At 33.5% G+C, this 27,702-nt stretch overlaps 1 protein-coding gene across 1 annotated transcript; it reads left to right on the plus strand.

Moving 5' to 3' along the window:
• The first annotated feature begins 92 nt into the window (after nucleotides 1-92).
• On the plus strand, nucleotides 93-27,702 carry LOC105194872. Its single transcript, XM_011159993.2, has 3 exons — nucleotides 93-2,250; nucleotides 3,432-3,528; nucleotides 26,310-27,702. The coding sequence occupies exons 1-3, from the start codon at nucleotides 2,225-2,227 to the stop codon at nucleotides 26,532-26,534; spliced, it is 348 nt and encodes a 115-aa protein (XP_011158295.1). The 5' UTR covers nucleotides 93-2,224; the 3' UTR covers nucleotides 26,535-27,702.

A 27,702-nucleotide genomic window follows, 5' to 3' on the forward strand; every position in this document is an offset into this window, starting at 1 on the left:
TCTCGTATAATGTGATTATAGATTAATGCATTTCTTATCAAGTATCATTATTTAATTGATATTAATAGTATTAATTTCAAGTTCATGTCGGAGCGTATAGCGGCACGTGAATTATGGAGAACTTCAACTTCAGTAATCTCGACATCGTGCAGTTAGGCAGTGCCGATATGTTCTTTAAAATGGTGTTACATGTTCAATCGGATCAGCGAATGGCGTCACCTTATCGCGCAAGCGGCTTTAGCAGGGCTAGAAAAAAAAGAGAACGCTTCGGCACATGCACGGCTATCACGAAACGCTAATTAATTGCGGTGCAAGCCCACCAGGTTCGAGACTGCTTTGCATTTTGCGTGCAGGCCCTCGTAAAACTACATGCCTGTCAGCCCCGGCGAATTTCAAGATGATTTATCGTCCTTGCAAAACTAAGTTTTTCGCGGTACTTCGTGGCTTCTCGGCGGCTCCGAAAGGCACGGCCGACGCTTTCGACATGCAACTGTGGCCGCTGTGGGCACGATCCGTAAAGTTGACGTCGCTGATCGACTGCTATTTTATATCCTCACCATCTAGCCGGACTGACTTTGAAATATGTTTCCCTCAAATCTTTCGATGTGGAATTTTTGGTCGGCACGTTTCACGGTGACCCGCATACGCTATAATTGCGGGGAAATTAAGTGCCGGCTTTTACGTGACGGCGTTTAATACGTACGGCTGAACCTGTATTGTCACGCGAATAATCATGCACACGGAAAGTCATGTTGTACATCAATCTTTTTGTAATTTTGTCAAATTATAACAAGAATGAGAAAACTATATCGATATTGAAGCAAAGTCCATAAGCTTCTCTTTAACACATTAATATTAATATAATTATAATCTAAGACGTGCCTAAACTTCAGAATGTAAAATAATTATCTACATAATTGAATCTTTATCTATCTAAAAATTTGTACATCTTTTTATGCTAAATTATGTCAAAAAAATGTTGGTTTATTTTCAGAAAAATACACTCAGTATTTTCAAAATTGGTAATTAGGAATTTTACAAATGATGTTTCTTGTTACACCAAATACTTTGTACTTTTAGGAAATCTGTACAATTCAAAACATTTAAGAAAAATATTAACATATGAATATAACATATGCTGTTTTATATAAAGTCTTTTCCTTGGAATCTATCTAAAATTTGGAATGTTAGAAACGGCTATTCTCAAATATGCTATTCTACAACGTTATTTTCGTATATAATGCCATTCAAATCTGGCTGTCCGACAATTCGATATGCTTTGGTTACTACACTGTGTGTGCATGATGCGCAGCCACGTTTCCCTTTTCAACATGCAAATACTCGTACATTGTGAGACAGACGTTTACGTTCAACGGCGGTAACATAAAGTGGGGTAAGGGTAAGATTTCACAACGAGCCCTAGTAAGAGTGATTTACACCTCGGAAAAACTCCGCGACGTTTACGATAGCTACTCACGAATTATTTATAGCATCTGGCCATGGCAGGGTGAATTTCACGACATGTATTTTTCTTCGTTTTCCTGAAGAGATCGTCGAGGTCGTGACGAAGTAGATATCGTTAAATGTTTCCATTGAAACATTCGGCGATATCAATTAAATTAAATGTATAATGGAAAACGTAAGCAAACAGTAGTGAATTGCTACTTTTTATGTTTTTTTTTAATTTTACGATTCAATTAGTTATATACTATAAGTATAAGCTTATACACAAGTTGAAATGTTTCATACACTTTTAATGTAAATGTAGACATGGTATAAATATTTTCATTTTTAAAAGTAGTGTGTAGAAAAAGTAATTACAGTAAAAGGAGAGAACAAAATTTATACGATACATTAAAAATTGTATTTACGTTAAAACACGAGTTGATAATTTTATTTAAAATATTTCAAGGAAATTTTCGCAGAAATGTTGTTGATTGTTTATTGAAATATAAATACATTACTTCATTAAACAGTTTTTGTTTTATTTAAAATATAGGCGGTTTAGAATTTACCGCTTATTCTTCACTTTGGCAGGCTATTTGGCAGTCTGCAAGATTCACGCACGCGCTAAGAGCTTGCAATTCCATTATTAGGAGACTTTAGACCTTCTATGCTCTAGTTGGCATGCATTTAAGTAAAATTAGTCGATTCTAACGTGTAAGTAAGTGCAAGAAGCTGGTGTGTTTAACGGTGCGTCGCGGTGTGAATTTTAAGCGTCGATATGCCACATAATACGCCTAAAACTTTGTGAGTATTATTCTAATCATTTCTGTGATTATTAATTTAACTTTTATAATATATGCTTATAACAAATAAATACAGCAAAAAATAAAATATAATATTCGTTGCAGTATTCTTTTTTATTAAAATTTAATTATTTATTTCTTATTTATTTATTTTTTTTTTTGATGATACTTTTGTGATGCTGTTGTTGTTTAACTTTCTTCATAACTTTGCTATTATGGTCAAAGACGATGAATACAGGGCAAATTATTTAACATATACAACACACACAAAAATTTGGATCGATATCTACATGCTCTTCAATTTCAAATATTATTGTATAGGCAATTTGATCCTTTAATGTTCAGTCTTCTACATCAAGTTCCTCTTCCTGTGATTAAATGAAGAAATATTATGGTCATCCGAGCTTAGTTTATGTATGTCCGTATTGCGGTGCATTTTATTCCGCGATACGTATAACGAGTTAATGGCAACTTTATGCGCGGCTCCGATGACATTTACTACTGCTCTATTCCCGCTCAGCTCACGTAACAGTCGCCCGTATTATCGTATTGTTTCCTGAAGCACTCTTCATTGTTCTTCCATTACGGAAATCGAGCTCCAGCTACTAGTTTAGAATTTATCGTGCGATACGTACCGTCGTGCGCCGTATACATATAGTATACATTTCGGAAATTTGGATTTTTGCCTATTTCCGCTCTAATTCGACTGTCGGACATATGGGTTTCTGGCACGTATCCATTCCTCGCTATATTGTCTAGAACAACTTGCCGCTTCGTGACTGTTCTACCATCAAGATTTGGCGATAAAATTCGAATTTCAAATTAATTCCGACTAATACTTAGTTTTTAGTCATATCTTATCTTAATGACATAGATTACATCTAAAAAATAGTTAGATCTGTTAATTTACATCATTCAAAAGTAGGAGAAGTAATACTATACACGTATAATCATTATTCGTATTCGTGTTAGAAATTGTATCGTTATAAAAAATGTTTTAGATAGACGCAATAATTTTCATTCATATTTCTTTAAATTAATTTCAAAAATTACATTTTGTTATATATGATTAATGATAAAAAGAAAAATATGAGGATATATTTTTAATATAATTGCAGAATCTTTTATTTCCGCATTTATAAGAATTAAACGTTTATTTATTAATGGTTATTATTGATTTAGATATGTGGGCAACTTGGACCATGCTGTGTCGGAAGATTTATTGTGTGCTCTGTTTTCGCATATTGGAAGCGTTAGAAGTTGCAAGATCATCAGAGAGGTAAGAGTGTTGCCTTTTCTGCAATATAACAATAATATTTGTAAAACATTTATTAAAATCGTTTTATAATTGAATGTAAAATGTTCTGAAATATATAACGTGGATTGATGGATGAAGATAAATAACAAATAATGTAACACAGATTTCTTACAATAACATAGATACATATTTAAAGCGGCAGTCAATCGATTTCGACTCGTCAAAGTTACACGGATGATTGCGGCCATTTACATGATATGTTATCACGATTGAAGCGGACCGAGACAAGCCAGTTTCTCTCTTGTGATCTGCGAGCTCCACCCTCAAAGATCATATCGTTTGCACGAAAGCCCGCATTAAAGCAGGCAGTTCTGTCGTTATATCGATAGTCGCGGGAGTTGTACGTGAATATACATCTTACTCAACGTTACTGCATTAATAGTCGCTTAGCTCTCGTAACGTAATATGATCTCTTCATTCAGGATAATAATAGTCTGATAAAAGTTAATTTAATTTTCTAATTGTTTGGTATTATAAAAACAATTTACAATTTTAATTTTAATTCCAATTATTCTTCAAAAATATGGGTAACAATTGGAAGTAAATTGAATTTGAAAAATAAATATAAATAACAATTAAATTATTAACCCTTTAGTTACTACGCGCCAATAAAGTGGCTTCCCTATAAACAATAATTTAAAACGAAGATCCACGGTGATACGTTCTATACTTTGATATTTCATCACTATACACGTATATAATAATAATAATAAAATATAACAAATTTCTCTTTTTCTTTTCTCTTCTTTTCCTTTTTCAGTTGCATTTGGTTGCGTTCCATAATCGAACTGTACGTATAGCAGCAGTATAACTCCGCGTTCAATTCACCCGTAACTAAAGGGTTAATGGATGAAATAAAGGAAAAGAGATGTATGTTAAGACAATTTTTATGAGGATAAAACAATCCCATACATTTCTAAGAATTTAGTACAATTTTAAGAAAACAAATAAAGTTGCTTTAAATGTAAAATCACGAATCAATATGTAAATATCGTACATTTTTTTCCTTTCATTTTTATTGTCGTCAAAAATTACTCTTATGAGATTTATCTTTCATTTAGCCAATACTTTGATATATTACCATTAAATGTCAACCATCTTTTTTTGATATATTACCATTAAATAATAATAATAGTAAAAGAATCATAAACGTAAGCAACGTTTCTAAAGAACATTAATCATTTGAAAAAGACGTTAACGTCACAAGTCGGGGATTAATAATCCTTGAATGAAACTAGGATTTAGCAGTCTGTCAACAAAGGGCGAATTAGTAGGCTATTTTACTCGAAGAAACAATAACCTTTTGCAGAAGCATGCGTCCATGTATATGCGCTCACATGGGTGCATGCGAAAACAACAGTCAGACAGAAACGTAAACGCTCACAAATGTAATTACGAAACAGCGTGCAGATATGGTAGACGCGCGTATAGTACCAAATACTGCGGTTTGTACACTTTTCTCCTTGATTCTTGTAAGATTTAACCTCTCACTCGTTTCTCTCCATCTCTCTCAACTCGTTATATATTATTTTCCTTCTATACTGGTCGGTTGCATGCACCAACGAGATATACGCTCGTTGCACGATGCGGTTTCGTGCGACGTAACACTTGTTCATCATCCACCTTCGTGTATACGTCACACAAAGTTTTTTTTCCTCATCGTCACTGTTCTTCCCTTGTTTCCTACCGCTCTTTTTCTTTCTTCCTTCATTAAGCAGCAAGTATATAAGCAATATGCTGCCTATCACGGAAGATATTATGTGTGGCTCGGGAAGTAATATTAGCAAGGTACGTCAGACTCATTTTTTCGTACATGCTTGCGATTAAAAACACTAAAGCAATTTGCGGGAAATGGATAAGAGAAATTAAAAAGTTGATGCTTTGTTTTTCACGTTTATCGCTTTCCTGATAATTTTTCAAGTTTTGACTAACCTTCGATCAATATTCTGAAAGAAAATACAGGTCTTTAGTGATATAAATAACTGATCTAAATTTTGACGAAAAAGTTACATACATGATATGTACCTGAATATATCTAATAGATGTAATCTATTATTATTATATACAAATATAATTAAATTTGTATAATATGAACAAAAAACAATGATTATTAATTCATTTTTTATTTCTAGCACATTATTAACTAAATATTATTCAAAGATTTTAAATTAAGCTACTTACTTTAGCAATTTTACATTTATTAAAAAAATTTGCAAATTTCTTTTATATTTTTACACTTTTATATATTTTTGTATGTAACTAATCAATATATTTCAAATTAGAACATTATAATATTTTACTTAAATAACTTTCTGTACTGCTGTTACATTTTTTATAAGATAATATTTATAAATTTTTGCGAAATATAACTATACATTATGCAATTTATTATTAATAACAAATGATAATTTTATGGGTACGCATACACATATACATGCATGTGTATATCAATATTGATATAGAATAAAAAAATTCAATCAAATTTTAAATACATTTTACATGCAAGCTTTTTCTCAGTTGAATAAATAAATATTTCCAGTAAAACCAAATTGTTGATTTTGCTGACCCCAGAAGAATTCATCAATTAAATATTGAAAAAATTGAAATGGCTATTAATTTTTCCCTTTAGTACTATCTGACAAACTAACCGATTCAAAAACTAATCATACTAACAGTTATTAATAATATCAAATAGTAGCACTAAACATATAATTTTATTTTAAACATTGACACATATCCTCACTAAAAGGAAATTTATTATCATTGTATCATAAAACGTAAAATTATAAAAAGAAATTAGTGCTCAAACAATCATATTTTAGGTCAAAAAGATAAAGAAATTGTAATATAGGATGCAGAAAAAACTCTATTAAAATCAATGTAATGTAATTACATTGATGAAGCAATTTTTGCAATAAATGTGACGGGATTGCTATTCAATTATGTTTTATTCTAATAAATAAGATATTATTTCTGTAATTACACCAAATATGTTATATAACATTGTATGTAAATTATGTTAAACATTACTACGGTGCTTAATTTATTAATTGATCCTAATGACTATATTTTGATGATAATTTTTAAAGAAGTAAATGTAGATAAGCATTTGATAATAACTTTTAAGGAAGCCATATAGATAAACACTTATTGCAACATTTATGTGATTAAATCATGTGTAACGGCTTAGATTTAATATGTAACATATATTAAATTGTGCATTCTAAGATGATCACTGATTACGTTTTAATGAGAATCCATAAATAGTGGAAAACATAGTGGTCGAAGTCTACAAAGTTTTTTCCCCTACTGTAACGTACAGAAGAAAATTTTACTTCCTGATTTACGTGACGAAAAGTAGGAAGAATATAAAGCTTTCACTTTTTCTCGCATAATCATACGTAACGCCACGTTAATTACTAGTGTAAATGATGTTAACAGTTTGTTCACTTTCGTTTCAGCAGGTTATTTCAATACGCCTATCTGGGATCGTAATGTGACACTTAACATAAATAAAATGTGCATCGCATTTTTCATATTTTATTCTTCAATTTAGTCCGATGCTGAATGCTGGTGTCGGACGTATCTGTCACGATCTGTCAAGTAGTAGCGCGGTATCTTCTCGATATCTTCGATATCGACTACGCGGAAATGTGCTTTGATACCTGTCTAAAGTATTTGCTGATAAGTACTAAATAGAACATGTTATTTTTTTGCCAGCTATTTAACGAAAAAGTTAACGTAAATTATTCCAAAGTTAATCTATAACTCGTACTTTATTAACATATTATAAATAACAAAATAATTTTATAAAAAAGATACATGAAGTCTCACATACCTGTGAGATCTAATTAGTGGCAAAAAAAATTTTTTTAATGCAATTTTTGATTGTATAGACAAATAAACGCTTTATTTTCCGTTCAAGTTATTAAAATTGCTATGCAGTTACAATATATACTACTTGCGACATCGAATCACTATCCTCTACGACGACACCGTCGTTTCGATAGTTAATGTGTATCAATATTTTACGTATCTTGCATAAGCAGCGCGGTAGGTATTTGCGTTTATTAGCTATAAACCCTCTGCAGGTGGGGCTCGTCGCTGCGGGACGGATTTATGGACCGTGCACTTTCCGAGAAAATGACGATCCGGAGACGAAGCTTTATACATTATGTGTTGTTGTAGAAAAGTGCTGAACGTGCATCAATGACCGACTATGTGCGTTGACATTTGCGTGATACCAATATTTAATAAAATAATTGTCGGAAATCCATCTCGTTTTGTGACATGTTTAAGTGAACTCCGTAAATTTATTTTACAGCTGGAGAGAAAGCAAAATAATTAGAAATAATCGATTTACTTCAGATTATAGAAAAATTAGTCTATTTTTTTAGATCAGAAATAAGAATAGCACAGTTTCGAGTTTAATTTAGTTTAATTTGTGTCTCTAGATTTTCATCACTGTTGTTTTTATCAGCGCAACATTTCCTCTTTCAAAAGTTTTCCTGTTTTTAATTATGCCTTTAAAGGGAAGAATATTCTTCGAAGATTTCAGCAAAATATTTGGAACACGCTTCGTTCTTCTTAATTGAATTTAGACGGAATGCACAGGTGGGTCTTTCTATTGTACAATGTACCAGGTGATGCAACTACGCCACTCTTCCTCGTTACTTCTGATGCTATATTCCGCTGTCCCATTAATTTACACGCGACTAAATGAAAGGTGCACTTAGATATGCGACAGTGTTGTATTAAGATAATATATACATTTGTGTATAACAAGGTATAATTTATGAATACATTTACGTACGAAGAAAAATAATACTGAGATCTTTAATTACATTCATAAGACGTTGTACTTATTCCGTTAAAATTATATTAAAATTTTATTAAAAAAGCGAAAGACTTTTTTGATACGTGCAATCTAACTTTTCCGTAATTGACTTTTTTTTAAAACCTTTTGTACGAAAACGTATTTCAATATTACCAGTTTGCAGATAAATCTGATATTATTCCATTATAACATGTAGTATAATATGTACACAATATCCGTCAGAGAATGTTAGAAAATAAAATAACATTGTATATTTAGGATCGCAAATATATGTCTAATATCAGTTTGCTTGAAGCGACGGCAATGCGTCTCTCTCGCCAAATTTGATACATGCGGCTAAAATTGACATTGTATGCGCACAGCGTTCATACAGGATGCAGAAAAGATCGTTCATCATTTCGCATAGCGTGCAGTCGGATACAGAGAACATGGAAAACGTCATAGGAAGTGGATTCTGAGAATACTTTCAAACTATTTTCTTCGCGACGCTATAGCAAAAACGCAAAGTGCGGTTGCTTTCGGCACAATTGATCGTTGTGCAATGTAAGTTCTCTTGTACGCATAAATATGATAGCGATATGGAAATTTTACTTAATGCTAGAGAGATGGAAACTTTTAAGAATCCCATTTATCAAAGTTTAGCGACGGTTGCAAAGTCTGCGGTAAATTTTATTTTGGAAAACTTTATTTTGCAGAATCGAGCATGCATGTAACGCGATTTAAAGAGTGATCTATGTCAATCGTTGCAGAAATTTTTTATTATTTTTAGGCTTCTAAAATTATTTATGTCTAGACATTTTTTAAAAGGTGACAATTTAATGGTTTATTTGTATAAAGTTTGTTACTTTGGCAAAGTTATTGCGTAATATTGTTCCACGTGTATATATTCTCTAAATATGCTCTCATCTTTCCAATATATTTATATTTTGAATAAATATTGAGAAGTTCACGATGCTGCTGTTATTTGAAAGTTTACGAGAGGTACTTGAACCACCCAAGACACACACACACACACACACACACACACACATATACTAGCGATCGCATGCGTATATCGCTATTCTCGTTTTGCCACGCGAATGCTCGTCATACTCCACCGATACGAGGGGCTCGCGCGCGTTCGCTTCGACATACTAACTAGGTGGGATCGCAGTTAAACAGACGTTGCACGTATTTGCGACGTGTGGTGTAAAGTCCGTTTCCGTAATTCGAATTAATAGAACTGCGCACCCCCGTCGTCGCCATCGCCGTCACCGTCGTCGTCGTCGTCGTCGTCGTCGTCGTCACCGCTGCCAGCCTCGAAGTTAAAGGAAGCCTATTCCCGGGAAGCTCTCGGCGCATTCGAGCAAACGAGCCGCGACAGTCGAGCGAAATGCAATTTCGAGGACGAGCGGCGGTATGCCGGGGTTTGAAGGCAGAACACGGAATGGGGGATGGTTTAAGAAGAAGATGAGAAGGAGTGAGGATCAGCGTGTCGTTTCGAGAGCTGCTCGATACATAGTACGTGGGGTAACGAGAATTTTATGCGAGAGCACATCTCCTCCCTCGCCTTCGCTCTTTTCGCTTATTCCTCTTCTCTTCTTCCTTCTTTTGTATCTCTGTTCCTTCCTTCCTTCCTTCCTTCCTTCCTTCCTTCCTTCCTCTTTTCCTTCCTTCCTTCTTTCTTCTTCTGAGTACATCTTCGTCTTTTACTTCTTGCAAGAAGAATCGCAGTACAGGATGTATCTCGTGGATAACCGTGACGGAGAAGAAAAGAGAGGATATGTCTCCAATTTCCTAAGTAACTTCTGCTTTTCTGCGGATACCAAGTCTGCTGCATTTTCGTGTACAGATGTACTCTCGAAAAGAAGAGACAAGCGCTGGGATTTATCGTTGTGTGTATATTACGTACGCGCGTGTATTTATTCGTGAACAGTTATTATAATTACAGAATGTAAAATAGGAGGGAGCAATTTGCACTCTTTACTGTGCTGGTTTTGATTTAAAAAAATCTATCTGATGATCCCACGAATAACTGCCAAGTGACACAGCATCTAGAAGCACCGTGTATCATTATTTTATAATCAATAATTGCGCAAGAACTATTTCCAAAGTCCTATGTATTTTCAGTTTAATTTAGTGACAAATTTTTTTAATAACAATTTTAATAATAAATAATTAACAACTGGATAAAAAACATAAAATTTACTTTGGATTTTATCGTAACTATTTTCATAATTTTAGAAACAATGTATTTATAGAACGCTCTTTCTAAAAATTAATGTTGTTTAAGAAAGAATTTTTGTTATTAATTGCCAAATTAAAAAAACTGAAAATTTTTTGAATTATCATCGCATGAGCAAATCTATAGAACGGATACATCAATGGCACATATATACGTTTTCCTTCGTCGAAGGTATGTGTACTTCAGGCACATAGAAAGTCAAACTGGCTAGCAAATTGAGTCCATGCTACGATTTTGGCGAATTTCCAAGGAGGCGAGTCTCTTCCTTGTTCGTTTCGTGAGCGACAATCGTCGTCTGAATTATCCACGGGTGTCGGTGTAGACGGTTCGATCGTTAATGAAAAGTACGATCACGAAGTAACAAAATCAAAACTTTTTTCATTGTTCAATGATCCGAAAATTAATCTATGATATACAATTTCCTTACATTTTCTTACATTACCTTGATACATGTATTAGAGTTAATAAATATATATTGTTTTATTAATTATATTTTAAAGAAGCAGAAAGAAGACAGTGGCTAAAAGTTATTAAATAGATTGCTTAGTATTATAATATTATTATAAATATTATTATGCAGTAAATTATTTATATAATGAAAATCAATGTATATATAAATTACTTTATAAAATATTACCTTTTTATTAAATTTTTTCTAAATAGGACTTCTTTTGTTTCTTACAAAGGATTTGGTTTCTTCTACTGTTTTCAAAGCCATCTCATTTAAATATCATTTACGTAAATATTGTTTGAAAATAGTAATATTCCTTCTTGAAAAATAAAAATTTTATTATTCGCTTAATATGTAGGATCACCATGTTAAAAGGATCATGCGTGCCGCCTGACCTGTCCGACTAACACCACAAAGCACGTCTACGTAAGGCTTGGATTTCCATCCTGGGCAATTATTCTGGTAATTAACGTCGACGGGTCATAAGGGTAGCGCGCAGCCGAATGGGCTGGGGTCGCCTGAGTTTATTACAAAGATATACGGCACCCGGAGACTCACACTCATTCGCGTTTTGTACGCGCGCGATATATACTTTTACGCTTCCGGCGGCTGCCCGGAGAATTTCAACTATTTCCGTGGATGATGGACGCTCCTGAAACTGTCCTGGTCGTTTGTGAAACACCATTACGGACAAACATGGACTTAATAATGGGTGCGTTACACGTAATCTATGTGCAAGTTCCGTCACGTACGCAATGCATTAATTCATCTGTTAATTGCCAAAACACCTGTAAAACGTACATAACAAAAAGTGCTCTCTTGATTCCCAACATTCTTTTTAGTTACAACTTTTTATGATTTTGTGTTGATAATCTTATTTCTGAACGTATGGCAATAATATAGATAGGCGGATTCTAACACGAAAACCCCGAGGGGGAAGAAAGGTTCCGCGACACGAAGGATTTTATCCCCACTGGATGCGGAGATCGCAATTATATTAATATTAGTAAGATATCATTTTTATGAAATGATTACTTGAACTCATATAAAATTTATTTGTCGATATTTCTAATTAAAATGAAAAGTTGTCCGCAGAATGATAACAAAAAAATTAATACGACTTTTGTTATGAAATTTTAAGGTCCTGTTCCACTTAACGAACCGGTGCGTCACAGAATTGGTCGTCACGAATGGTGGCGGCTGCTGAGCGGCCGAAACTGTGACGCGCGATATAGCAATAAATCAGGCGAACGGAAAACTAAGGAGTAAAATAGAAAAAGCTTGTAGAGTAAACTTGGAGACGTGCCAGAGTAACGAGCAGTCACTGGGTGAGCTCGTGGCCTTTGTGGCCTTCGCGGTTGCTACTTCGGTTGCCTCCAGCTTTTTCACTTTCTTCTATTTTCCTCTTTCTTTTTTTCACCACGCGTTGTTACGCCTCATACAGTTTTCCGGTTCTCCTCGTCGGTTCTTTCTTCATGTGCTGCCGCGACTCTCTTGTACCAACCGTCATCTCAATCTACGTACGTAGTTAGCAACGATTCGCATCATAAATCACGCGACGACAAATAGTTCATAAGTACTAGTCGTTGTCTTCGCGGCATTTTAACTCAAGTTCGTGACCCTGCATCTAAGTGCTTCGTTCCATCTTCGTTCTATACTCGTTCTTATCTCAATACTAAGGTGTCTCTCTTTTATTTTCTTATAAATTGTTAAGTCCTTTTACATGCCTCCGCATCGGTGATATTGAGGCGTTTGATTTTATTCAGTGAATGCCGAGACTTACTAAATGTCAGCATTCTTCGAGAATTTTCGCCGCTAGTTAATTATTACTAATAAGGAGAAAGTACGTTTTACAAATTTGTTTTGCTTTCACTATTAGCCGATATATTGTTTCGATACTTTGTCAAACATATAAAAAATTAAAGACTAATTTTAGAGGAGTGATTAATATCCTCTTCTTTTTCATTAATATACGTGCCGTACATTATTACATATCCTACTTTTCTGCGCTTCCGTTTCCTGTGCTCTCCGCCAGTTGAGAACGATTAATGCAAATTTTATTGCCAGATTCTCCACCAGCACGTATCACGGCGCAATAACTTGGTTTGTCGTTGCCATTTGCAAGCTGTGCATGCTGACGCGATTAGAATTAATTAATTACATGTGCCTGATCTTTTATAATTTTTATCTTGAGCGGGATTCTATAATATCTATAATAATTATTATATACAATATAATCTTATTTACATATTGAATATGTATAGTATTTTCTAAAAAAATATTTGATAAAATATTTATTTGACATAACTTTGCTTAAAAATTTTTAGTAAGGTGTTCTAATAGCCTTTCTATTTCTAATAGCCTTATTCATTTTGTCACTAATACTTTCTCTATATCTATCTTTAATCTTCTTTTTTTATATTTCACAAAGCACGTTAATAAGATTGGAGCGGCGTTCCCAATTATCGTTTGAATTTTAAATAGCGAGAGCGAATAGATACGACGACGAATCGTTAAGCAGCTTCCTGAAAGAGACAAACGTAAAACGTGAAATAGAAGTCGAAGATCGGGGATATTTGAAAAGGAGGCCGCCACGAAAGATCAGGCACCGAGAGACGATCGACAATCAGGTTTGGGCCACGACTTTCTTCTCGTGCTCCAAACAGGTTTCATCGATGAAGGGTGTTTGACCTTGAGAACTCTGACCATGATCCAGAAACCAATGTAACTTCCTCATTCATTTCAGTTGATCTCATTTCCTATCCCAAATATCATTGTCTTTATCGATAGATCGTTTCTGTATATTTTTACATGCGTAATAAAATCAGTAATTTTATTCATTGCTGAATGAAAGTAACGCAACAGAGATTGTATCTGAACGTATAAGTTTATGTAGCGTAATTGTGTTGAGTTTTTTTTTACGAAGCTAAGATGATAATGATGAAAAAAGATGAATATTCATGAAGCAGGAGTAGGGCTAATATAATGGAACAATATTACAACGAGTTGTTGTAACATGTGGTATTGTCTTACTTTATCACATTTTCGTAACAGTTTGAGGGGGGAGCATTTCATATTCGCAATTTTGCGTAAGTTTGTGAATTTTGCTTCACTAAAATGTAATCCCTTATCTTAACTTTCACTACTCGTTCTACTTCCTCTTTTGACACATCCTAGGTACGCATAAATTTCCCAGTTTGCGAAGCCATTTAGTAAACTTTCTATGTAAAGAATATTTTGGTTACATAACTGTTTAATGAGTTACATCATAAACCTATTTTTTAAGTAAACGTTTTATTGATTTTGATTTTAATAGATATTTTACATTTGTATGTTACAAGTTACGATGTTTTCTTTATATCGAAAACTAACCACAGACTTTTATGAATCTGTTTTGTAAAAATTTTTTAGATTTACTTTAAAGTTTGAAATTGTAATACTTTAACATTTTTTATTTAAAAAATGCTAACTTTAAACCCTACAATATAGGTAAAGAAATCTATAGATAAAAAATGTATCTCGATTATTATTTTAGCCCGTGACATTATTCCGGCGTACATAAGAAATGATTTTACTCGCTAAGCGCGTAGAGGGAACGGTTTGATGGCGGAAAGTGTTTGCCGACATGCCGAATCGATTTCGAATGACGGGAGATCTAGCACCTCAAGCATCCAGGATCCATCTAAACTGGGATCTTTCGATTTAGAGTCTCCTTCCGACGTCGCAGGATATGGGATACGGCAGCGTAGTTTCGCTCCCGTGAAGGTTCCTGTTTCCAGAGGAAAAGGGAGTTGGAGGAGGCCCTTTTCGCTTTTCCTGGAATTTTATCTGTCTGGCGTAGGATACCTCCGTCTTAGGAGGGGTATAAGGGGACGTGGCTATAATACCGGCAGAGGTAAGATAAGACAAGACGTGGAGAGGAGTTCGTCCGTCACTGCAGCGAAATTCCGTCCGCAATCTCTGAAGGAATCTTTGGTATCCCAGCAGCCAACGGCTGTACAACCCTCCTGTATACAGTCTTGTTCCCTCCTATTCTCGTGGCAGTCTCGTGAGCTTCGGTTAAGACACACGAGAAGGGCCGCCAACGCGGGACGGACAGAGAAGTAAGAAAACGAAAAGACAAATGAGGAAGTATGAAACTTTGTCGACTCGACTCGGACAAAGATGCGAGAAGGAAACTGATAAAGTAATAGTTTCATTTTATGACGAGGAAACGGCCTGGGAAATATGTGCAGCCTGAATGAGGACTCATCCTTGTTGCTGGCTCAGATCTCCGGCGGGCATCGACTCGTCGGCCACGCTTTTTCATCATTCTAAGCGAGAAATGGCATGTGTTGCAAGTACCTTCGAGGTATAACACGACGATCATAACGGATATCAGAGTGAAGAGCTATGTGAAAATATGAAAAAAATTTACGAGAAGAGATACGAAATAATATAATAAAGCATGAATTTTAATTAAATATTGGAATATCATATTAAATTTCAAATATACGTACATTTAAAATATATTACAGTACATCAAATCTTTAATTAATTAAATTAGCACTAAAAATAATTATTTTCTTGTTACTACTTTTACAAGGAGTTTGTTGATACATGTAAAATATATTTATAATTTAATCTCTGGATGTATTAAATGTATAATTAAATTAGCACTAAAAATAATTTTTTTTCTTGTTACTATTTTTACAAAGAGCTTGTACGTACATTAAAAAAATATTAAAGTACATTGAATCTTTAATTAATTAAATTAGCACTAAAAATAATTATTTTTTTGTTACTACTTTTACAAAGAGTTTGTAGATACACGTAAAATATATTTGTAATTTAATCTCTGTGTGTATTATATGTATAATTTTGTATAAAAGTTAATTCGCATATAAATAGACGCAAATGTCATTGACGACATACGAGATTAATTTGGTCTATGTCAGAGCCTTGAACTATGGTATTCTTCGGGAAAAGAAGAAAAGAATGAAGAAATTATCATTTATAAGTCTCAATTAAGGTTAATTATGCGACACATGAAGGAGAGAAAACCTTTCTGTTGGGAAAAAAAATATTTCTTAGTCTTGATGTACGATTCTTTTCATTTCTGATAATAATACTGATGATGCGGTGAAATCAAGGTGTGTAAAAGTGCAGCTCATAATGTGATCGCTGATTAATATTAAATTATCTCTTGCTATAATAAGATAACAAACAATCACTTTCACAGTAGCGAATAATACTTTAATAATCCTTTTTACAGTACTTACTAGTGGTTCTTAACTGCTAATTTAATAAAATTTAATTTATATTAACAAACAGAAAAAAATTTAATCATGAAAGTTTTAAAAATATCCAAACAAATCCTTTTATTAATTTTATAAGTACTTGCTGAACTCTTGCAAACGTATTTTTATTGCGCTACATCGTGCAACACCGACGATCTCAAAACATTAATAAACACAAAGTTTTGAAGTTTATTGCGTTGTACTTTTTATAGAAACTTTTATAATGTTAATTTGCGCGGTGCCGAAATTTCCAAAATTTGTACACAGTTGTAATAAAGTTGCATACTTAAAAAAGTGAAAAAGTAACATTACGTGAATTGCTTTCTTAATGCGATTGCAAAAAATAAAAACTGTTTCTATAATAATGAGCCAAGTTTTATAGGTATACGCATACAGAAAAAAATAAAGAATATTAAATTTTGTGTAAGTCCACTCTGACTTTTTAATTCTTATTTTATTATTTTTATTAATGCATTGAATAGATTTATAAAGTTTTGCAATGTAAAAACTGACGTTATTTAATTTTATTTTGAAAGAAAATCCACTCTGACGGAATTAAAATTTGAGATAAAATTTGAGGAGTATTGAGAAAATATCGATTAATATTTATTTTAAAGTTTATAGAAAAATATTGTTTCGTTTCGTTTAATTAAATTTTTACTCCTAGGTAAAATAGATTGAATTCCTATTCAAATCTATTATATAACTGATGCAGCTGTTGTCGCGATCGTTAACAATCGCGGCGCAACACATTGACTACTCTTCTGTTCGATAATAGAAAAGTTAACTCATTGGTAATTTTCTCCAGGAAATCGGCACCGTATCTTATCTACACGTACAAGCAAAACTGAGAAATTTGCATACCATTGCGCTCAAAAGAAGGTCACGTGTGACCTCGATTTATGAAAGAGGGCAAGAAAAGTCGATCGGGTACAGTCGGTTGCAGAAAATTAATCATTTAAAAATATTGATTATTTTTTCTTATCATTAAGAATGTAGCGCGATGTAATTCGGCAAATGCTTTTACATTAAGTTCATACATTTAGATATTACATTTTATGTGCCAATTTAATATAAAATATTTTATTATATTGCGTACAAATAAAAAATAATTAAATTATAATAATAACAAAATAATAATTTACATTATTTAATAAGTCATGGTTTAAATTAGTTTACGGTTTAGTAGCATGTAATACGAGCTACCTGTTATATCCGACAATTGCTCGCTTATTGATCAAATTACACCATTCACTTTCATCTAGATTACACTAACAACCAGTTACGGTTGATATGTAAGATGAGCTTGCCGCTCAAATATAACGTTTGATGATGCATGTACTGCATGTCGATATGTGTAGAAAGCAAAATGCGTCCGACAAATAATCATTTCCTATTTCATTTATGATTAGTAAACTGATGAATAACGAGTAACAAGTTTATTTATATATTATTAATATATTACGTTATCAGTTATTATATCAATTATAATATCATTATATATTATTTTATCATATTTTATAAATGTAGACAGTAATATGTGATACTTTATTTATCCAGCAGGTGATTTCATACCTATTCATAAAGAAATTGTCCTAGAAAATCTTACTACATTAATATTTACGAGAGTAGAATAAATGTAAATATGTATTAAACATATAATTAAGTAAAAATGATCATAATAGCTGTGAAACACACGTATGCAATTAATTCGTACAATTTTATTTACTATTCTAAATTACTAATTTCACTTTGTACAAGGTACAGATAGATAAGTTTATCTCCCAGAAAAATGCAAATTTTGTGTAATGAGAGATCCATGTATTAAAGTACCTACCTGCAATTTTCATTAAAATAGAGAAATTTTAATCATTCTTCTCAAGATTCTTACACAGATTAACAAAATTTAATGAAATACTCCATTTATCAAACCATTAACTTAAATTTATTCTCATTGCTTAACTTATTTATTTTGCATTTTATCATTTATAAATTTTACAATGCACAAAATTATTATTTTATTATAATTTATTTTAATAAATTTAACTGCATTGTAAAATCGATAAAACAAAAAAAAGATTTAAAAATAATTTTTTTATTATATATAATACATATATAATACATATGTGCTTCTAATATGTTTATAAACGACACAAAAGCAATAATATTTTTATAGACATGTTGCTATTTTATAATTTAATTAGAATGTCTTTTTCAAAGAATGTAATTGGCACAGATTCTCGTTTTTCTTATATTTCAGGCTATTGGCTCACTTCACGTCAATGATTAGTCCAAATTGTCTGCGGACGTATTTTTGGCGCGTAGCGTGCCGATTGCGCGTGACTAGAGTAACAGTATTGTATCGTATCTCTTGATCCACGAACCGATGGGAAAAGTGTAACATGATCTAATTCTCATTTCAGCTTCCGAGCATGTACAACGTTTCAACGACGATTAGCAGTTTTCAGATATCGCTATATGATATTGGCATGAACATCCACTCGTTCTAATATTTTCTCCATATGACCGGATTACGTAAACGTTCTCTGCTATGTGCAAACGTATAGGTCTGCGAGATTTCGCATTTGTCGGTTGCAAAAGTAAACACAAAACTTCTGTAAGCACGAGATATCGCTTAGGGTAAAACAAGACACTTTCTCCGGTTGTCGAGCATCGGATTTCATGAGATGTCTTCTGTTTCGCGAGCCGGAACACCGGCACAAAGTAAGCGATTTGTGGTCAAAGAATAATGACTGACTACTTACTTCTTTATTTACGATTTGCTTTACACATTAGCACAATAATGGAAGAAGTATTATGTAATACAAATTAATGACACAAAATTGCCCATTGTGGTATCTAACTCTTATTCAGCTCACCGTATACTGTTGAACCTATCTGTTTCGCTTCTTGAAAGTCTATTGCATAGAACTGTTCCGGGATTTTAGTCAATGACATGTTTCTTAATAATTTATAGTTATTGTCAAAATAACTATATTGTACAAATTTGGAAATGGATTAAAAGAATCTCATAATCAGAATAAAGTAAAATTAATTGAAACACATAGTGGATTGAAATTATCAGAAGTATCTTGTATTATGTTAGCCTAAACATAAAATTCGAGAGAAGATGACAATGGTTATTTTCTCTTATCATAGAAAGTGTAAAGCCTGGTCGTGCGCATCAGACATTTACTTGCAGAAAATGTACAAAATGAAATAAAGGAGCGTACATTGCGCGAATACACAGTCGCTTTTCTACCATGTTGAATACCTATCATTACAATATTGTTCGGACCATTTGCCGCTGATTTTCTCCTTCAAAACACTCCACCGTCCCACACAAATTTAACTTTTCTCTCTAGATATCTTCACTTACGTGACAACCGTAACTTTCTAAAGAAATTTCGTCATCGTTACTTTTACAATTGTACATCTTTATCTGCGTGCGATAAAGCATGTTCAGCAGGCTGCGTGTCGTACATACAATTGTTTGTACGTGTCTCTAATAAATGTCTCGGCTTTTTAAAGCATTTGTTCAATTCTTCTTATTTCCATCTGTGTAGATTGTTTTTCACGTTTTCCTCAAAAGATTACATCATTTTCAACACTTTTATTTGCTAAAACTGATACATTAAGAAATATTTAATTATGCGGTTTAAGAGAGAAATACTGTTATTAAATTTGTATACTCGTATGTAAAAAGGAGAAAAAAAAGATTGTCGTCTACCGACCTGAACTTCTTTATTCACTTTATGGATGCGAACATCGATAGTAAATAAGCATAAATAAAAGCTTGTTACGTTGACTCAGATCAATGAACCGATCTCTTTGTCGTGCGTTGATCTTGTCGTTACAACGACGCAAACTCGATTTCACGCTCCGTATCATCGAATATCGGAAGGGTATAGGAATCTGGACTGTCTGGTTACGATCAGTTAGGCTTTCGACCGCATGAGACAGCTCGACACCTTAGCCTTCTATACCGTCATGTCGTTACGTGACTGTGACATTCGTAAATCACGTTTAAATCGATTTGCTTAGCGAATAGATTCGTCACAGAATTCTTCATAATGGATAACGCAAGATAAACGAGACTCGAGTGAATTTTTAAAGCATAATTATGTAAAAAAAGGAACTTATATATAGAACTTAATGTAGCACTGTACCAATTATATTATTAATTATAAAAAACGTATAAATAACATATAATCATAAATTTTAATTCAATTTTGCATGAAAAATAAATCACAATTTAAAGAATGTTGCAAATAATATGTAATATATTTAGTCACACACTTATCCATATATAATTCTTATCGATATTATATACATACATATATAATTTAATAAAATAGATTGAGATTCTGAGACTATATGTAAGTCGGACACCAAAGGCCTGGAGGAGTGTGTCAGAAATTTCGCCTCGAAGGTCTTTATGATTGAAGAAAGTAGAAGCATTCGCAGAAGCAATACGAGATAACGTCTTGATTTAATTTCAAGATGTACATTCGTGACAGATATAAGAACCGGATTTATTTTTGTGAAAGGCCACAAATGTTTTCTTTGCATTTCAATTATTATAAAAATATTAAATAAACATAAATGGCTTTAATTCAAAGTAATACAATTATTTCAAAGCATGTCTTGATTATTTAAATTAATCATTGCATTTTTTTATATCTATGAATTTTATTATTGTATAATATTGCAGATATTTAGATACCTTAAATTACATTATAAATGCTAATGTTTATTATTTAAGAACGTAAAATCTTAATCTTTTAATTCTTTTATTATTCTTTCTAAAGTTTCTTCCTACGTCTTATTATTTCACGTCAACGAGACGATTCAATCACTGCACGAAATACACACTCTACGCACCTTCTCGTGCATTCTCGCACTGGCGTTGCATCAACAGCCGCTCAGAATGCATAGCAATGCACAGCCATATAATTCAGGAAGATATTGCCGATTCAACGAGGGAGAGAGAACTAGTTGAAACGAAAGTTCGAGAGACTAGCGCGCATCGCGCTTCTGTCATTGATCAGCGGAATTTCTCTGATACCAAATTCCATGGATGCGCCAGTTATTCTAATGTACTACGCTATTCTAATGTGCACACACGCGTCAGACGCTAATAAGTTATGTTCGTTTCGCACTGCATCGATTTCGCCCTCGAAATTGCGACGGATGTATAATAGTGTCGGTATTACATTTGTTCTTTGTTTAACATACATTGATAGAACTCGTCTACCATATTCGTGTGATTTCATGACAAATATTTTTCCATATTTAAAGGAAGTAAAAATTATTAATATTGATTATTAATAGTTTCTGACGTGTATCATTGTTGAGCTTGTATATAAAATCACTCGTGAAGAAATATTCATTATTCTTCACATCTCATTTTAATTTGCTTCAAGTAATGAAAGTCAAGCTATCAATAAAAATATAAATGAATAGACTAAAATAGAATTGATTCATTACAAAAACAAACGTCCCTGATTAAATAACGTAGTTGGAATATGCAACATGACAGCAAAACATATTTTTTTTACTTATGCTTGTCATATGTGAACATTGAAAAAATCTCTGACTATTACTTTAATGCCTGCTTCTAATGAAATACATCGCGTGAAATATTTACTTTAATAAATATCTGTTGCCTCGACACCTTCATGAGTCGTTAATCAGAAATTAATTAATCATTCAAACTGACAAAGTCATTAAATGTTCAAAGAAAATGATTACGCTTGCTTGACACTTGTCACGATCGAGAAATAATTTGACACATGGTTTGTGATAATTGACAGTGGCTTATAATTTTATTGTAATGGTATTTATCATGTGCAACTATGATAAATAATACAATTTTTTATGTAATAATAATTTTTTTAATATTAAAAAAAAATAGAATATCAAGTTTTTGAACGAATGGAGTAGTCTTCTTTCGCGTTTCATTGCCAGTAAATCGAGATATGTAGTGGAAATCAATGTATTCAAGAATGTCGACAGAGAGATGGAGCAAAGGAAGCAGTAAAGGTTTTCCCTATGGGAAAAGTGTAGGTTTTCCTTATCCAGATGGTTGTGTCATTTCTTTCGCCGTTTTATCACTACGCGCTAAAAATTTTGTTATGTTTTTCTTTCGCAGCTAACGTTTATAATGCATAAATATTCAAATTATATTTATGATATATTAAAGTAACAAGTTACGTGATTTAACAGTTTTATAGCTTAACTAGATTTACTTTTAGTTAAAATAAAATTGACGCTGCGAGAAGGTATCGTTTTACTACCTGAGAAAGCTGAACAGAACATCTTTTCTTCGCTAATATAAAAAAAATTTAGCTGTGAATACACGATAAACTGCAATCAACATTGCTAACCATGATCAAACAACTAGCGATAAAATTAAGTTCTACGATCTCGAACTCTAATGAACGCCATAAACCGCCTAAAGAAACGTTCTTCGCTTTTGCGTCACCGGGTTACTTCCGTTTCTCTTCTCGTCAGCGGCAAATTGCAATTTGCATTCGGAAGCAATGCATTCAAACAAGTTTGCGACTAGGAGGACGAACCTGCAGGTCTCTCTTATCGAGGTGACTACCCATTCTTCCGTCTTCCCCTTCGTATCTCCTCATTCGTCGGCATTTCCTTTTCGTGACGAGTACTCGTATTACCAGATAACCAGATTCTTCAACGATGTTGAGCGTATACATGCATTTTTATCACGACCAGTGAGATAAATTCTGTCTGATATACATGACCCTGTCGAATTATTATTCATGCTAATTATCTCGATCCCCGAGCGCTTTGCTAAATATCCTTCCATCTTAATAAGAATTCGATTTAATCTGCGATCAAAGCTTGCAGACTTATGCTATGCAATTGTAGTCGCGTGCTAACCAATTTACATTTATTTACATGATATCCTACCATCTTACTCTCGCAATGATTAATTGCATAACTTAATTTGAACAGCTTAAGCAATTTGAATGGCGCTTAGTCGTTTATGGCGAATGTTAATTCTCCTTAGACATCTCGAATCACTCTCGTCGATCTCGCATGGCACGGCAATAAAATTTAATATAAAATTAATCCATTTATTCAAATTATATATCACTCGTATTATACATTTTAATTCGCATTTTCTCACTTAAAAAACAACGCAAAATTTAAATGTAACATAATAGTTTGAATTATAAAAAAATAATATTAATAAATGTGCAATTCTTAAACTTATAATAATGCAACGTTTTTTTTCAGAGAATTTTAAAAATTAATTTAAAAATATATTTGATAAAATTTCGGAAGTTCGATCTCTCAGTGCATTGTCTTATGTTTGTATACTCAAAAAGTTATACTACAGCTAATAAATGAGATAGCAATTCTTATTTTATCATTTTCTGAGTAATGAATTAATTAACATATATGTGTTCCTTGTCGGAGAAACGCATAATTTCCACACCAGACTAATTTATACTCCGAATTAACGCAGCCAGTCTTAAATGCACCTTGGAGAAGGTTCGCAGTATCGAAATAGTCTTCTCGGGTACCGTCTCTCGACCTTTCTCCTCTTCTCGCTCTGTTCCTCTTGCCTCCTCGTTTAGGGTTTCCTTCCCGCGACGAGAGGTCACAATTGTCGGGCGACCGGATTTTCCGGAGAAGGGAACTGCTACTACTACTACTACTACCACTACTACTACTACTACTACTACTACCGGCGCCTTCGTCTACCGACCGGAACGAATCGCCTCTTGCACGCAGCGCGCCGTGAGCTCGCCGCGACGGCTTCCACGCCTCGTAATCGCTCGGCGATTTACCGATCAGAGATTTACCACGCGCCTGCCTTAGAAAGTGCAACCGCACTCCCGTGGTCTGTGACTCCGCGCTTCTTTTTCCACTTGGTGGCACGGATCGCCCGCGCGACAAGTTGACACGTCGACGACGTATCGCGCTCTATCGTTCCTGCCCACTTTTGACGGAAGTTGCGCCCTTCTTTGTACGTCGGGCCTTCTAGATTTCTCGTTACGGCTCGCTTCTACGAAAGGCTTATGCAACGATGTTTCTTGCCGATAGTTATGGTCGGTTAGGAAACATTGCCGTGGGCTTTGAGGATCGTTGACGCCGTTCGCGTTATCACGGAATGTCGCACGGTATGATGGCAAGGTTGCTTTACCACGAAGGGAATATCAAAACCAATATAGAACGATATTTACTCTCCAAGAAAAAAGATCTTTCTTAAAAACAAAGAAAAACAGAAATTGATAAAAAAAAATAATTGAAACATAAAAGTATATTAATAAAACACTTAGTAAACTTGCGATATGATGATTTGTTATTCAAATATATTAGTAATTATAGCAATATCATTTTTTAATTCAAGGAATATGTGATTACGGAAGCAAAAATGCAAGTGAGAAAATAAGATTCGTTGATTCACTATTTAATTTTTAATGAATAAAATATGTTTATTCTAAAGACAAGATGTTTCGTACATGTTTCCAATCTAGCGTCCATTGATAAATCATTGATTGCTTCACTTGGTTAATAATGGCCAGGCATGATGCATAACAGACGCTACACAAGTTCAAGCGGCAAGGCCGCTTTCACGAGACTCCGACGGCCTTTGCAGCTTCATGTTATTGGGTCACATAGTCTTCTACTCTTTAGTGGCTGCATAAAATACATTCACCTGACGGAATCACGCTTTATATATTACTATCACAGTGTAAACTTGACGCGTATCGTGTTTATATAAATGCGGACCGATTTTTTAAATTTAATTGTTTAAGGTAATTATTATCGCTGTTAGGTATAAACATGTATCATCAATATCTCTAGCTTTGCCCGTTCGTTATTCCGATCAGAGCATAGTTCAGATTAATTTGCTACTGCCTGCGTAATGTCTATAAATTACGTGTATTTAAATACGAATACACGTAAAACTGAACAAGTTATATATAAATGTCATTGATACATTTGTGTCTTTATGGTTATTCAGCATCCGGCAGCTGGTTTTCGTAACAGATTGTATGAATGGAACGGAATATTCATTAATCCACTTTCCATCCTCTGTCATCTTTTATCGTGACTTAGCAAAATCCCATTTCCATATCTTTAAAACGCGCCCGTAATGTGAGAAGCACACTTTGCGGTTAACGCGATCAAAAAAGATTAATAGCGTTTATATTCATTTGATATGCCGCAATGCGCGTTACTTTGTGCAAAGACGCGGATTCAAAGTGGTCGGCTGGAAATCCCACGCTCGAAATTTTGTCTCGGGAGAAAGTGCACCGCGATCCGATGGCCCTGAAGATGAAGCCTACCCACAGGAATGTATGTTAATGACCTGCTGTGAATGGTCGCTTCGAGGAGATATATAGGAAGAGCTTGGCGGATATGCTTCGCCAACCTGTATGTCGTCATGCCATGCTCGGAATTTTATAGAGATTCCTTGAAAATGAAAGAATTTTTACGGGAATGTCTTTTGAGATATATGGTAGGCATTTGCGACGGGCCTCTAATAACGAATTTAAGCTACGAATTTAACTATCAATTAATCTGCCTATCTGCACGCCGAACAGCTTAAAATTAATTTTTCAAATTGTTAGAAGACGTCTTTTGTGTCACATGAAAAGATAATATATCTTTCGTCTGTCACATTCTTAGTTTCGGCATTCTTACGAATGGAATAATTTGACGAATTTGAATTTTATTCAGTGATATAAATCTAATTTCGATGAGAAGAGGTTTCTCCTTGTCACAATGTATGAATTTTCAAAATACATTCGTGTCTATAGATAGGGAAGAATGAAAGCAGAATTTTCATATGTTACGTATTTTTGGAGTTCCTAAGTACGTAGTGTCGTTGGAACGCGGAGATACGTGATTTCACTTGGTGATTCATCCGAGTGAAAACTCTGACGTATTCCGTTTAAATTGCAGATTCCGATTCCGCTCGTTCTGTATGCACATCCGATTAAGGATCTGACCCACAACCGTCGGATAAGAACTGCGCAACGTGACACGCAACGGCATCGGTGTATTCAGCGTCACCAAATAGCGCGCATGACTTTCGAGATTTATATTTGTCATGAAATCTTATACGTTGAAGGATCTGTCAAATTGACATTTACAGAGAAAGTTCCCCTTGGGACATATTTAACGTGAATGGCGCCAGTAACAATTCGCAGAGTTACAGTTCCGCTGCAGCGGTTACTTATTACATGATGTATATTACGTCGGCATACCAGGCGTCGAAGATGATGGACAGTTAAAGACCATTAACGTAGTAATCGCGATAATTTCTCTGCGAAGGAATGTATGCCTAAGTGAGAGTAATATTTACCGTTTTTTAATTTTTTTTCCTTACCTGCTTTCAGCGGAACTAAAATTTTAACTAGAAGAGAATAAATTTGCGTAATAATATATCTTTTTAAGTGTTTTTTTATTTAGTTACAAGAGAATTATAAAAAGTTGTGTAATGTATAATATTAGTATTAATTATAATCTTAATTTGAAAATATTACCTACTTTTATTTTTATAAAGTTAGACAAAAGATTATATCAGAATTTTGGACAAAGTATTCCTGAATGTTTAAATTAAAATACAAATTGAATACATCCAAACAGGGCATTTTTTTTATTTACACAAAACTAAAACTCATCTATTTTTTGCGACACTTGATTGCTAAGATTTCGAAGAGAATAATGAGCGCGATTCTAGTAGGTATTATTGCTAGGAACGACGATTTTCGTGATACCTGTAATCAGAAGAATGAGGTCTGATAGGTGGAAGCAAAGTTACAGTGAAACCTGATTACAGACTCGTTTTCAACAAGCAGCAGCATGAGTTCTATTATTGGTTAACAGCACGAGAAACGAACGATTCGTGCATTCGTCAGTTGCTACTATGATGCGTAAAATAAACAAATAGGTCTTTCACATGCATTGACGAATTTGCTATAGTTCAATTCCCCTGCAGTGCCCTACTTTGTCGTATATGTAGCTCGAATGACTATTTTAGTAATTATTACTATGATTTTAAATGCATAATTAAATTAATTTGTCGTTATTTAAAGGAGCAGCTAACAAAAAATTATATAAGCTAACATTAAAACTAAATTGATATTCTGTCAACCAAAAAAAGATACGTTTGAACTTTTAAAATTCTATAGACATTTAATCGCGCGATTTTATCACACAACATTAAAAATAACTGTCCAATGTAATACATTTAAAGTTATGCAAACCTTTTTATATTGCAAAATTACATAAAAATTAATAAATTATTTTTTGTCAATATCAACAAAAATCAAAATCATCAATGCTTCACTAT

Source organism: Solenopsis invicta, chromosome 16, assembly GCF_016802725.1.
Source record: "Solenopsis invicta isolate M01_SB chromosome 16, UNIL_Sinv_3.0, whole genome shotgun sequence".
In the NCBI taxonomy this organism is placed as follows: domain Eukaryota; kingdom Metazoa; phylum Arthropoda; class Insecta; order Hymenoptera; family Formicidae; genus Solenopsis; species Solenopsis invicta.